The 15,526-nt window shown below is 45.3% G+C and overlaps 1 protein-coding gene across 1 annotated transcript in view; it reads right to left on the bottom strand.

The window, feature by feature from the left end:
* The window catches only part of LOC141133870 (NACHT, LRR and PYD domains-containing protein 3-like), a 501,301-nt gene that overhangs the window by 433,375 nt on the left and 52,400 nt on the right, over positions 1-15,526 (bottom strand). The window contains exon 2 of the mRNA XM_073623457.1: positions 9,706-9,770. Within this exon, the coding sequence (XP_073479558.1) occupies positions 9,706-9,742 (37 nt within the window). The 5' untranslated portion in view covers positions 9,743-9,770. The remainder of the gene's footprint in view (positions 1-9,705; positions 9,771-15,526) is intronic.

The raw sequence follows: 15,526 nt of genomic DNA, 5'->3' as shown, positions 1-15,526 counted from the left end.
TGATTAGTACAGTGTTAGTTTTCTGCCACACTTATGCCCCGTACACACGGTCGGATTTTCCGATGGACAATGTCCGATCGGAGCGTGTTGTCGGAAATTCCGACCGTGTGTGGGCACCATCGGACATTTTCCATCGGATTTTCCGACACACAAAGTTGGACAGCAGGAGATAAAATTTTCCGACAACAAAATCCGATCGCGTCAATTCCGACCGTGTGTGGCCTGTTCCGACGCACAAAGTGCCACGCATGCTCAGAAGAAATTCCGACACGGGACAGCTCGTTCTGGTAAACTTAGCGTTCGCAATGGATACAGCACTTTCGTCACGCTGCAATGTTCAAAATGGTTTAATACAGCGCACTCTCTTCTTCTTTATAATGTGACAAGAATTAAGTCGTTTTGCTGCTCATATTCACACAGACTTCTCACAAACTTATTTCGTTACTATTTATCGGGATTCCCTCAATATATTTTGATTTCTCACATCTGACAACATATTTTTTTTTTTTTTTGACTTTAATGTAGATTCTTTTTTTGTGTTTCTCTTTTTTAATTTTTTTTTTGGTGATTTTGATTTGTACTCCCAAAAATGTTTGTGTGTTTTTTGTGACAAGTTCCCACAACACCATTGATATGTTGTTCTATTTAATCTGTAGCAGATTGTTTGGTGTTGTTGTCTCTTGTTAATTTCACATTTTATGTTTTTAGAAATATACCTGAATCGTCACCAACAAACGGTCCTTTTTGGATGAAAACACACACAGGAGAGTAGAATTTACCTAAAAAAATTTTATTAAGGGGTCACAACTATAAAAAAACAAAGAGGGAGGCAACGCTGGAGAAACTGCAGAAATTGGCGAAGCCTTGGACCCCCAGGGCAGACATTAATTATTTAAAAGCAAAATTTGTGGCCTGAGGAGTCCATATCTAAGGGAGGGCAGTCTGGTCCAGAAGTCCCAGAGATCCGGAAAGCAGCAGATGACATCTGTGTCCCCAGGCTGTGGTCATACGAGAGACTGCATCTTCTGTCAGACCAGACTGAACCCAGGGCAATCACTCTTTGGTCTTCCTTCCACGCTTCCTTCCAGGCTTTGGCTGTGGTGGTGGAGTTGTGGCAGCAGGAGGAGGAGGAGGAGGAGGATCGTCGATCTGAATGACATCCGTCTTGTGTGTCAGTTCCCCACTCTCCCCCTTACGTAGGACTTTATAAATCAGGTCCTCAGAGATCTTGCGTTGGCCCTCCTGCATGCCCAGCAATTTGGTGGCAGCCATGCAGGCAAAGGCCTCTTCAGGACTGGGGAAGGCTCTGAGGGACGCCAAAGCCTCCTGGATCAGCCTGTATGCTGAATCCTGCACGGGACTGGGAGTCATCTTCCTGGCTCGTTTATGTGGCAGGCGGAGGGGAGGAACCTGAGACTCAGTCAGGCTGCGACTTGTCCCAGGCTTCTCTTGGCTCACACTTGGACCCGCCTCCTCCTGGCTGCCACTAATCCCCGCCTCCTCCTGGCTGACACTAATCCCCGCCTCCTCCTGACTGCCACATTCCACAGCCTCCTCCTGGCTGAGGTCTTCCTGTGTATGAAAAAGGGACATAGTTTTAGTATTTTTTACATCAATCACACACAATTTTCACCTCCTGACTGCTGCAAATTGAATGTTAACAAATATAACAGACTATCATTCTGAGCCCAGCAGTTTTCATTCTTGTCCCAATTTTGGGTGCCCACTACTGTCTATTGATATGTAAAACACTTTTTTCAATCAGCAATTAGTGATCAATAATAACATCTAGTAAACATCATTTATTTATTGCCCAGAAATCTGTAGAGGAATGCTATACCTGACTCCAGCTGGGCTCCTCCACTTCTGTCTGGCTGGAAGGCCCGGGTTGGACATCGGAAGCCTCAGCTGGTATGGAAGGAAGCGTGGAAGGAAGAGTAGAGAGGGATTCCCTGACTTCAGTGTGGTCTGACAAAAAATCGCAGTCTCTCATAGTACCACAGCCTGGGGACATAAACGTCATCTGCTGCAGCTCCGGACCTCTGGGAATCTGTGACCTTCTTGCGCTCCCTAGGATACGTGCTCCTCAGGCCACCAATTTTGGCTTTTAAATAAGGGATGGTTGCTGTGGGGACCACCGGCTTCACCAACTCCAGCAGTTTCTTCAGCGCTGCCTGCCTCTTCTGTTTATGGTTATAGTGGGGGTGTCTCACCTGCCACAGACAGGGCAGCTCCCTGTACTTGTCAATGAACAGGGGCAGGAAATTGTGGTCGTTGAACCCATCCATTTTCTCTGCAAGTCACAACACAAGACAAACCCTAATGTCAGGCCAAACTCCCCTAATCTTGATACAATATAGGCTTCAATTTCAAAGCAGTATAGGCCCAAGTTTAGATCCTACCTTCGTTAGCATGATCGGCGTCTCCGATGCTCCTTCCTCCGCTCACAGATCGTACGTAAGACGCGCGCGTTACGATTTATATACACTGCGCATGCGTATAACTCCGCCCGCCCCTGACGTTCTTTCTATTCTATTCCCCGCCCCTTTTCGTTCGGCGCAGTGGAGGAAGAGCACATGGCGGATAGACAGCAGGATCATGCTAATTACAGCAACGAGGAGGAGGAGGAGGAAAGGCCGGAGCCTGAAACGTCCCGATCCAGAAGGAGATTAAAGGACTCAAATATGTCCTTTGGGGAGATGTTGGAGATGGTGGACATCCTGAAGAAGGCTGACTATGATGGAAAGTATGGGCCTTACCCCAACCACAATTTCCGAAAGGCCAAGATCATGGCGAAAGTGGTCAGGAGTCTGCACCGGAAATTCGGGGTACGACGATCGAAAGATCAGCTCAGGAAGCGGTGGTCGGACCTGAAATTACGAGAACATGAGCAGTACAGAAAGATCTGGAGAGTGCTGCAAAAAAGTAAGTAGTTGTGCTGTGTTCCTATTGTTAAAAACAACAAAAAAGTGTAGCGCTAAACAATATCAAACATAAAGCAACTATGGACCAGTCAATGTGCAGTGAAAGGGATCAACTGTATCTGAGAAATGAATCTTATAAATAGGTAGTCCTCATGTAGACATTGTGACTGAACAATAAAGGTGAGTAGTTCTTATAAAAACATTTTTTGAAGAATTTTTTGGCATCCCAAATGCAGACCAGCTCACTCACACCGAGAGATGAAAAGGCTTACCGGATAAGGTGGACCCAAAGGAGCATACGCCGAATTGGGTCAGATAAGGCTTGGGTGGTGAGTGGCTGTGTTAGGCTCAAAGACGGATGTTATCTCGCGGATTACTGTATTCCTCCAAGTAGCACCCGGGTCATGAAGGGTGTAGGCAATCTCACGGATATGGATGGTCCTGTAGATCCTAGGAGGGTGGGGTGTTCCGTAGGTGAACCCCTCGAAGCAACATTCCACGGACCAGGAAATGGTGTTGTTAGATAAGGAAAGAAAGGAAGGGCCACATAGTGTAAATCCGAAAACGAAAATTTTATTTAAAATAAATAGATGTACACTCACATGTAGATCCAAAATATAAAACAGCGCTGTGAGAAAAAGTGGCGACAATGGGGTCCTGCCCGACGCGTTTCATCCTTATAGACGTCATCTGGGGGGTTCCCCCCACTGTAGCCACCCTAATATATATTGGAAATGTGTCTATAATCATGGGAAACAGCTCCACATATGAAAAAACTTCACTTCCGGTATCGGCCAAAATGGCCGTCCGGCGTGCGTTCCAGGCGTGCGTGCCACGCCTCCCTTCCATGATATATGATGAACCGGAAGTGTAGGAACGATCTGACCCAAAAGATGAATAAAAATAAATGAATCTTGTTTTGTCAGACCAAAACTAGCAAATGGCCAAGTGATGTGCAGAAAGTGGGAAACTAGGTGCAGCGATGTGAGCGCAGATCTGAGGAATGCACCCGATACTGCGCGTGCGCGATGCGTGCACAGGGGAAAGGGAACGAAGTGTCTGCTGTGTGCGGGCGTGAGGACACAGAGAGGTGACGCTGCCGGGAGGAGCCTGAAGTGTGAAGGGGATGGCACAGAGGCACTTAGATTGTGCCTGCGCAGTAATGATAGTGAGAGAAACTCCGCTGATGCGATCGTGATGTCAGCGGACATGGCGTGACCCGGAGGCCGCTATGTTTAAGAAGGGTGACAATGAAAAAGAGTTGCAAAGAGAGCCAGATGTAAAAGGAGTGTGAAGACTCAGAAAGTGCATGAATAAGGATGTAAAAAAGAAGAAAACGTTTAAATATAAATGGAAGGAATAAAAACGGCTACCTCATGTGATGCACCAGCAATAAATATTAATGACTCAAAAGGTAAATAGTGACCCCCAATACAAGGATAAGGGGAACTGATGTGTGATTATAGAGGTGTAGTTCCTATTGTTCTTGTGTTTATTACGTTCGTGCTGCTCCACCTGCTTTTAGGAACTGTTGTACAGTTTAAAATGGCAACTTTCATGTTCATGGGCACATTATTCGTTCGGATCACACATTTTTATTTCGGACGATAATATACCATTGTTTAGCCCATATGCATTTGGCCACCATTTTGAGGCCCTATACTTGTCTTCAAAGAATTGGGTCGTGTAGATGGCTTTGTTACTAGAATGAAATGCAAACTGGATTGTGTGTAAGGAGAGGACACTGAGCAGCTGTTTTCACATCTGGACACTGGAGCACTAGTGTGGGACCCCAGAACACCATTTTTATTAGGGGGGCCACACAGGTGCTCCAGTGTATACTATAGGGTGGTCTCCATCTGTGAAGCTTGTACTAAACAGGTAAAGTATTGAAGCTTGACAAAGGACACTAAAAAAGCTACATCTTGGAACAATAGATAATTGTACCCCACTTCCAAGCAATGTTTCATCTTTATAGTTCTGCCATCAAATATCTGTGTGCTAATTATACCATTTTTGTTTTACATAGGGGAGAAAAGACTCGGGGGACACCCCTCATCCGAGGAGACCAGAGCCCCCCCCTCTGAAAGAAGGGGAAATCCCCCCAACACAAGAAGAGCAGGAGGAAGAAGACGTGGTGGAACTAGTCACCACAACAGGTGAGTGTCTGCGACCACAGGCTCAGATAAGAGATGGATGGTGGCATTTTTTTTAGACCTAATTTATTTTTGGGTTCCTCTCTTTTTAGGTGATCGTGAGGTTGTGGATGAAGATCCTTTCACATCCAAAAGTGCCCAGATCCTGATCGGGGAGATCATGGGGTGTAATTTACAATTGGAAAACATCAAGCAAAACATCAATGATGTTATTCCAAAATATAAAAACATCATTGATGGTTTGGGGCGAGTTTAAAACCCCTCCAAATCACTTTCTTCTTTTGTGTGCTACAATGTGCGAAATGCTTTTGTGATTTTTCCCAAAGCCAGATTTGGAGGATGCAGACAGTGTGCCAACATGTGCTATCTGCCATCACGGGAGATCAATGGACGCGTTTTGGGGGTGCAACCCCTTCCTCAATTATAAAGTAACGGTGAGGAAGGGCTTTCTACCCCAAAACACGTCCCTTGATCCCCCCTGATGGCAGATAGCACATGTTGACATTGTGAAATTTGTGTGCATCTTCCAAATTTGGCTTTTCCAGGGGTGATTTCCCCCCATCTGAACGCAATATCAAACACAGTTCCTAAATACTCATGTCTGATATTGCCTTCCAGTTCTACCAAATGTGAACTTTGTAAGATCAAGATTTGTGTCTTTCTTGTGGGTTTTACACAGGCCTGTTTTCTATACACATTTTGATTTTGGATAATGACACCGCAAAATATGTTATACAATAAACATGTCGGTTTGTCAGAAAAACCTTTGGTAAATGCACATGTGATTGTGCAGTTATTAAAAAGATTGCTCATCAAGAATGTGTGGATTATTGTCTCAACGCTACAACACTTTTGGGGTGATGTAATTGTTGTTTTATGAGAAAATGGGGGTTATTTCCTAAGGGCAAATCCACTTTGCACTACAAGTGCAGTTTCAGTGCAGTTGCAAGTGCACTTGTAGTGAAAAGTGTCTTTGCATTTAGTAAATAACAGCCAACAGTGCTTTGTAAGGTTACACAATCACAACATTTTCTGCACTCCACACATTTCTGTCAGGGTCAGCTCAAACAAACACAAGCAGTAAATGTCCACAAAGAAGAGCCTGGGGGGAGATGCCTGTCGAGAACTTGAGGTCCTGCAGGCTTCTCCCTGTGGTCAAATACCGCAGGGTAGCGACCAACCTCTGCTCCGGAGTGATGGCTTGCCTCATGCAGGTATCCTGCCTGCTAATATAAGGGGTCAGCGAAGCCAACAGACGGTGAAACACGGGGTCCGTCATCCTGAGAAAGTTCCTGAAATCATCAGGATTATTCTCACGGATCTCACGGAGCAAAGGCATATGAGAGAACTGGTCACGCTGAAGCAACCAATTCTTGGTCCATGAACTCCTCCCCACCCTGTTCATGGACTGGACTTGTGTCAAGGTCAGGACCCCAACACCAAGCCCCCGCACAGCACGAACTCTACGAGGAGTACGCATACGAAACATCGCTAGAAAACGGTCGGCTGCTCAGAACGAAGTAACAGAACGCACTGAAGAACAGCAAGGCCTGTGAAGAGCGAACTGAAAAACAGCAACGAGCAGGCAAGATCACACAGAAAACTCCGATACGAACTGACTGCACGCACTGAAGAGCAGATACAAACCCACAAGCACAAACTGAACGGCAAATGATCTGAAAGCCACGAGTCTGAAAAAGCACGAATCGTCTCTCACCAAACTTTTACTAACACGAGATTAGCAAAAGGAGCCCAAAGGGTGCCGCGCTTGGTTCTGAACCGGCCTTCTCTAGTCTCGTCGTACGTGGTGTACGTGACCGCGTGGTTGTCGATCGGAAATTCCGACAACTTTGTGCGACCGTGTGTAGGCAAAACAAGTTTGAGCCAACATCTGTCGGAAAAAATCCTAGGATTTTGTTGTCGGAATGTCCGAACAAAGTCCGATCGTGTGTACGGGGCACTAGTATTTTGTTTTTAGGCCAAAAAGTTCAATTTTGGTCTCATCTGACCAGAGCACCTTCTTCTACATGTGGATCTCTGCAACTCCTCCAGAGTTACCATGGACCTCTTGGCTCTTCTCTGATGAATGCTCTCCTTGCCCGGCCGGTCAGTTTAGGTGGACGGCCATGTCTTGGTAGGTTTGCAGTCGTGCCATACTCTTTCCATTTTCTGATGATGGATTGAACAGAGCTCCGTGAGATGTTCAAAGCTTCAGAGATTTTTTTATAACCTAACCCTGCTTTAAACTTCTCCACAACTTTATCCCTGAGCTGTCTGGTGTGTTACTTGGCCTTCATGATGCTGTTTGTTCACTAAGGTTCTCTAACAAACCTCTGAGGGCTTCACAGAACAGCTGTATTTATACTGGGATTAAATGACACACAGGTGGACTCTATTTACTAATTGGTGACTTCCGAAGGCAATTGGTTGCACTAGATTTTAGTTAGGGGTATCAGAGTAAAGGGGGCTGAATACAAATGCCCTCCTCACACTTTTCACATATTTATTTGTAAAACATTTTTAAAACCATTTATCATTTTCCTTTAACTTCACAATTAATGTCCACTTTGTGTTAGTCTATCATATAAAATCCCAATAAAATACATTTATGTTTTTGGTTGTAACATGACAAAATTTGGAAAATGTCAAGGGGTATGAATACTTTTTCAAGGCACTGTTAGTCTGTACTGGCAGCTGGCACTGCTATAAAGAGCACATAGAAGGGAAGGGAAAGAATCCCCCAATATGACTATATGTGCATTATCCTATTCAGAGATTGGTTTCCCTGTGGTAATCTCACGATTGCCTCTATAGTGGAAAGGTACCTCTCAGATGAATGAATATTGGGTGCTATTTATTAAAAAAAATTATAAAAAATTATTAGGGGGGCTATTTATTAAAATAATCACCTTCATGAATAATTCACATAATGTGTGTAATATGTTTATTTCCTATAATCTTCAGCTCCATCTAGTGGCCATAATGTCATATATTACTGGTTGAGGTATTTCAAGAAAATACTGTATTATGGCCGCTAGATGGAGCTGATGATTATAGGAAGTAAACCTGTTAGACAAATTACGGGGATTATCAGTGATAGTTGTAGAAATGACACAAGCTCATAATATTTTTTTATATATAGACCTCCAAATGTATATGTAGGGATTTTAGGCATCATGTTTATTGATCGTTTCTTAATTAACCGGTTCCTGACCGCTGCATGTACTTATACGTCGGTAGAATGGCACGGCTGCGCAAATGGGTGTACCTGTACGTCCCTTTGAATTTGCCGCCGTGCCATCGCGTGCGCGTGCGTGTGTTACCGCCGCGAGCTCCGTGAGTAGAATCGTGGGTCCCACGGACTTGATGTCCGTGGGGATACCCGCGATCGTCTCACGGAGAGGGAGAACAGTGTGATGATAATGTAAACAAGCATCTCCTCATTCTGCCTAGTGACACTGTCAGTGATCACAGCTCCCTGTGATCGAGAGCAGTGATCAGTGATGTGTCACTCGTAGCCACGCCCCCCACAGTTAGAATCACTCCCAAGGTCAGACTTAACCCCTCCCTAGCCCCCTAGTGGTTAACCCCTTCACTGCCAGTGTCATTTTTACAGTAATCAGTGCAATTTTATAGCACTGATCGCTGTAAAAATTACAATGGTCCCAAAAATGTGTCAAAAGTGTCCGATGTGTCTGCCATAATGTCGCAGTCACAATAAAAATCGCTGATCACCGCCATTACTAGTAAAAAAAAATATTAATAAAAATGCCATAAAACTATCCCTTGTTTTGTAGACGCTATAACTTTTGCGCAAAGCAATCAATAAACGCTTATTGTGATTTTTTTTACCAAAAATATGTAGAATACATATCGGCCTAAACTGAGGAAAAAAATATGTTTTTTATATATTTTTGGGGGATATTATAGTAAAAAATTATGCGTTTTTTTTTCAAAAATAATGCTCTATTTTTGTTTATAGCGCAAAAAATAAAAACCGCAGAGGTGATCAAATACCACTAAAAGAAAGTTCTATTTGTGGGAAAAAAAGGACGTCAATTTTGTTTGGGAGCCACGTCGCACGACCGCGCAATTGTCAGTTAAAGCGATGCAGTGCCGAATCGCAAAAAGTGCTCTGGTCTTTGGCCAGCAAAATGGTCTGTGGCTTAAGTGGTTAACTAAAAGAAGCTATAAATCCTTTAAGAAACCTTCCCCCTGAATAATGATGAGTCTGATCAGTGTGAACTAAGAACTCTGATTACCCCAAATCTCCCAGCAGTATGTGTGATTTAACACGGGCTGTTTTTTCCCCAGGATTATAGACAAAGGGTTCCCCCGACCACTACACAAATCACCATAAAATTTGGGGTCCTCCAGTCATTATGGATCACTGGACCATCTCAGAAGATCATTTCCATCACTGATAAATACAATCTGAAGACACGGGAATGTGATGGTGGAATTGATGAAAGCTCCTGAACTCTTCTAATGGGTGGACTGACCAGATGTCTACAGGAAATGTCCAGACTATGGAGACATAAGATGTCCTATCATCAAATTCCAATCTCTGGAGATGTGAGATGGAGGAAAACATTGGAAAGGATTGTCAGGATCAGCAGTCATACCTTGTGGGGAGGAGGATGAGGAGGAAGGGGTAGCCATGACATTAGATGATCTGGGATGACATCACCTGGAAAGAGCACAAACAATAATAAACAAATTTGTAGTGCGATGAACAGGAATTTGCTTCCTTATGTGAATAACGATTGGCTGTCTAGTTGTGCAATCTGAGAAGATCTGAAATGGACTTCTGTCATTTACAGCCCATAACTATGAGGGTCAATATATAACTCAATCCCGGCATTCTTCTGATTGGTATATCGGGGTCACAAAGGAATTTCACCCTGTTTAGGTTCACAATTTTTACAGGCACATATATTTAGGTGTCACCTCCACAAATCTGTGCCATTCATAGCCAAGACTGATACTAATCAGCACCAAAGTATCAACCAGAAAGATGTCTATAGAGAGGTCAGGTGATAAAAAGGAGAAGACCCCAAAATGGAAGCCGTGTGTGGTCAGCAGAGACCTCCATTAACTAATAAGATGCTTCCAAGTGGATTCTTCAGGAAGGTCGGTATTTATTGATCATAAAAAGGTTAAACACCATTAATGAATTTTGTGTCTCTTTAGTGGTCACTTTGTCAGGGAAAGGTGTACAGGACACTTTAATGGGTGGGATCTGTGTGTGTCCTTCAGCCCAGACTATACTGTACAGTATACTGATATGTAAAGTTTTTTATATAATTATAATTATTCATGACCTAGTAATATTCCTGGTCAGTGGCCAGGGCTGAAACTAGGGGGGGCAGGGGGAGGCTGCCCCAGGTGCGGCATTGTGAGGGGTGCTGCAGCTGGTACTGATCCTCCTGCAACAGCTGGAAGGCCGCTTCTCCTCTTTTACCTCCCGCTAGCATTCAGCTGCTGCAGGAAGAAAATACAGAGATCAGTACATACCCGTCAAAGCTGACCCAGCTGCCACTCCGGTTCCTGCCCCTTCTTTAGATTATGCCCCCCTCCACTCCTCTGTCCCCCTTCTCTGGTACCCCTGCAGCGCTCACCTCTTCTTCCTGGCTAGTCATGTAGTGCAGACTGAGAAAAAAAAACATGATCCTGAGTATCATACGATCAGGAAGACAGCCACACAAAGTTATAACATAACCTTCCTCAGCACTCGCTCCCCTGGTCTTTTCTTCCCCCACTTTCCATCCTGGCTGCTGCTGCAGGGAATCTAGATGGAGAGCGGGGGAAGGAAAGACCAGGAGAATGGGTGCCAAGGAAGAATATGTTATGACTTTGTGTGGCTGTCTTCCCGATCGTAATAGGAGCTTCTCCATGATGAGGCTCATGTTTTTATTCAGCCTGCACAACTAGCCAGGGAGAGGAGGTGAGTGCTGCGGGGGTACCAGTGGAAGAGGGGCAGAGGAGGGGGACCAGAGGAGCACAGGGGGAACAGAGGAGCACAGGGGACCAGAGGAGTATGGGGGAACCAGAGAAGCATGGGGGGAACCAGAGAAGCACGGGGGGAACCAGAGAAGCACTGGGGGAACCAGAGAAGCACGGGGGGAACCAGAGAAGCACTGGGGGAACCAGAGAAGCACGGGGAGAACAAGAGGAGCATGGCAGGAACAAGAGGAGCATGGCGGGGAACAAGAGGAGCAAGGGGGAACCAGAGGAACACAGGGGGGACCAGAGGAGCAAGGAAGCCCCCATGGCATCAGAGGGGGGCAGGGTCACCCGTTTACATCACTGGGTGGCCCCACCATCAGCTATATAAAAACTGTCACCCAGAAGAAGCGTCACTCGGCGGGAGCCTCCCATGAAGGCGTAACGGTTGCGGCTTTTTTTGGTCCGTCGGGCAGCGTGGATTTACATGGTGAAACATTTTTATAGTTTTATTCTTTAATAAAGGACTTGTCCCAAGCTGTCTCTTGTCTTTTTTACCATTTTTGACACTTTTTGTGAAATGTACCCCGTTACCAATTCACATAGGGCCGGCGGGATCTTGGGGGTCCCCTTGTTAAAGGGGGCTTCCAGATTCCCATAAGCCCCCCACAACCACCAGGCAAGGATTGTGGGGATGGGGCCCTTGTCCCATCAACATGGGGACAGGGTGCTTTGGGGGCTACCCCAAAGCACCCTCCTCATGTTGAGGGCATGTGGCATGTGGCCTGGTACGGTTCAGGAGGGGGGCGCTCTCTTGACCCTTACTCTTTTCCTGTGCCCTGACAGTTTGCTTGCTTGAATAAGGGTCTGGTATGGATTTTGGGGGGGACCCCACGCATAAGGGGGATATTATCTCCATGTATAAATACATAAGGGGGATATGATCACCATGTATAAATACATAAGGGGGGATATGATCACCATGTATAAATACATAAGGGGGATATGATCTCCATGTATAAATACATAAGGGGGATATGATCACCATGTATAAATACATAAGGGGGGATATGATCACCATGTATAAATACATAAGGGGGGATATGATCACCATGTATAAATACATAAGGGGGATATGATCTCCATGTATAAATACATAAGGGGGATATGATCTCCAATAGGGATGAGCCGAACACCCCCCGGTTCGGTTCGCACCAGAACCTGCGAACGGACCGAAAAATTGCACGAACGTTAGAACCCCATTGACGTCTATGGGACTCGAACGTTCGAAATCAAAGTGCTAATTTTAAAGGCTAAATTGCATGGTATTGTCCTAAAAAGGGTTTGGGGACCTGGGTCCTGCCCCAGGGGACATGTATCAATGCAAAAAAAAACTTTTAAAAACGGCCGTGTTTTCGGGAGCAGTGATTTTAATGATGCTTAAAGTAAAAAAAAGTGAAATATTCCTTTAAATATCGTACCTGGGGTGTGTCTATAGTATGCCTGTAAAGTGGTGCGTGTTTCCCGTGTTTAGAACAGTCCCTGCACAAAATGTCATTTTTAAAGGAAAAAATCTCATTTAAAACTGCTTGCGGGTTTAATGTAATGTCGGGTCCTGGCAATATGGATGAACATCAGTGAGACAAACAGCATGGGTACCCCCCAGTCCATTACCAGGCCGTTTGGGTCTTGTATGGATATTAAGGGGAACCCCGCACCCAAATTAAAATAAGGAAAGGTGTGGGGCCACCAGGCCCTATATACTCTGAACAGCAGTATACAGACGGTGCAAAGAAGACAGGGACTGTAGGTTTGTTGTTAAGTAGAATCTGTTTGTAATTTTGAACGGGTACATTTTTAACGTGTTTAGCTCCAGCCAAAAAATCTTTTTTAAGCTTTTTGGAAAACATAGGGAAGGGTTATCACCCCTGTGACATTTGTTTTGCTGTCTTTCCTCCTCTTTAGAAGATTTCACCTCACTTTTTGTCCCAATGACAAATGTTTTTTGAAAATTTGGGTTTTTTTATGGAACAAGGATTGGAAAGCATCAGTGGAAAGGAGAAATGTTTTTCCCATATTAACTCTTACAGGAGAGAATTTCCCTTCCTAGAGGTAGATTTCATCTTACTTCCTGTTGTCTCCTTCCGTTTGCAAGTAGGAGTTGTTTGTAAGATAGATGTTTGAACGTAGGGGCCTGCCCTATATACTCAGCAGAAATTTGGGCCTTAGGTGTTGTTGTGGCCACAACACTGTAAGCCCTCACAGGGCCCTGCTGTGAAATATTAGATCAAGAATTGTAATTACATGCCCCTGTTGAACAGGGGCAGAAAAATTGGGCCTTTGGTGGTGGTGGTGGTGCTGGTGCCACAACACTTTAAGTCCTCAGTCGCTCTTGGTGGGCACAGAAATGGGCCCTGCTGTGAAATATTAGATCAAGAATTGTAATTACATGCCCTTGTTGAACAAGGGCAGAAAAATTGGGCCTTTGGTGGTGGTGGTGGTGCCACAGCACTGCAACCCCTCACAGACACTCTAGTTGGAACGCAGGAACGAGCCCTGCTGCAAAGTATTGCATCAAAAATTGTAATTACACGCCCCTGTTAAAGAGGGGCTGAAAAATTGGGCCTTAGGCACTGGTGCTGGTACCACAACACTGCAACCCCTCACAGATACTCTAGTTGGATCGCAGAAATGAGCCCTGCTGCAAAGTATTGCATCAAAAATTGTAATTACATGCCCCTGTTAAACAGGGGCTGAAAAATTGGGCCTTAGGCACTGGTGCTGGTGCCACAACACTGCAACCCCTCACAGATACTCTAGTTGGAACGCAGAAATGAGCCCTGCTGCAAAGTATTGCATCAAAAATTGTAATTACACGCTCCTGTTAAACAAGGGCTGACAAATTAGGACTTAGGCACTGGTGCTGGTGCCACAACACTACAACCCCTCACAGACACTCTAGTTGGAATGCAGGAACGAGCCCTGCTGCAAAGTATTGCATCAAAAATTGTAATTACACGCCCCTGTTAAACAGGGGCTGAAAAATTGGGCCTTAGGCACTGGTGGTGGTGCCCAGAACCAAAAATGTTCTTACAAGCTATCAGCATGATGATTGAGGAGGAAGAGGATAATTAGACAGGGATAGGGATGAGCTTCGTGTTCGAGTCGAACCCATGTTCGACTGGAACATCGTCTGTTCGCCCGTTCGCCGAATTGCGAACGATATGCGCCGTTCGCGCCAAATTCGTGTGGCGCGTCACGGCCCATAATTCACTGCGGCATCGCAGTGCATTGCTGGCTGATGATTGGCCTAGCATGCACTATGACCCGCATGCTTGGCCAATCACAGCACCGTCTGAACAGAGAGCCGTAATTGGCCAAAGCCAAGGAGTGGCTTTGGCCAGTGTTCAGCTAAACCTACAAGTTAGTGCTGTGCGTCCTGCTCACAGTGTTCAGCTAAAACTACAAGTTAGTGCGGTGTATCCTGCTCACAGTGTTCAACTAAAACTACAAGTTAGTGGGGTGCGTCCTGCTCACAGTGTTCAGCTAAAACTACAAGTTAGTGCGGTGCGCCTGCTCACAGTGTTCAGCTAAAACTACAAGTTAGTGCTGTGCGTCCTGCTCACAGTGTTCAGCTAAAACTACAAGTTAGTGCGGTGCGTCCTGCTCACAGTGTTCGGCTAAAACTACAAGTTAGTGCTGTGCGTCCTGCTCACAGTGTTCAGCTAAAACTACAAGTTAGTGCGGTGCGTCCTGCTCACAGTGTTCAGCTAAAACTACAAGTTAGTGCTGTGCGTCCTGCTCACAGTGTTCAGCTAAAACTACAAGTTAGTGCGGTGCGTCCTGCTCACAGTGTTTGGCTAAAACTACAAGTTAGTGGGGTGCATTCTGCTCACAGTGTTCAGCTAAAACTACAAGTTAGTGGGGTGCATCCACCTCACAGTGTTCAGCTAAACCTACAAGTTAGTGTAGTGAGACCTCTGCACAGTGTTCATCTCAAGCTACAAGTTAGTGCAGTGCGTCCTGCTCACAGTGTTCAGCTAAAACTACAAGTTAGTGCTGTGCGTCCTGCTCACAGTGTTCAGCTAAAACTACAAGTTGGTGTAGTGAGACCTCTGCACAGTGTTCATCTCAAGTTACAAGTTAGTGCAGTGCGTCCTGCTCACAGTGTTCAGCTAAAACTACAAGTTAGTGCTGTGCGTCCTGCTCACAGTGTTCAGCTAAAACTACAAGTTAGTGTTGTGCGTCCTGCTCACAGTGTTCAGCTAAACCTACAAGTTGGTGTAGTGAGACCTCTGCACAGTGTTCATCTAAAGCTACAAGTTAGTACAGTGCGTCCTGCTCACAGTGTTCAGCTAAAACTACAAGTTAGTGCTGTGTGTCCTGCTCACAGTGTTCAGCTAAACCTACAAGTTGGTGTAGTGAGACCACTGCACAGTGTTCATCTAAAGCTACAAGTTAGTGCTGTGCGTCCTGCTCACAGTGTTCAGCTAAAACTAC

This window comes from Aquarana catesbeiana, linkage group LG03 (assembly GCF_042186555.1).
Source record: "Aquarana catesbeiana isolate 2022-GZ linkage group LG03, ASM4218655v1, whole genome shotgun sequence".
NCBI lineage: Eukaryota > Metazoa > Chordata > Amphibia > Anura > Ranidae > Aquarana > Aquarana catesbeiana.
Note: the sequence above shows the minus strand (reverse complement) of the source record. Positions and strands in the feature narration are given on the sequence as shown.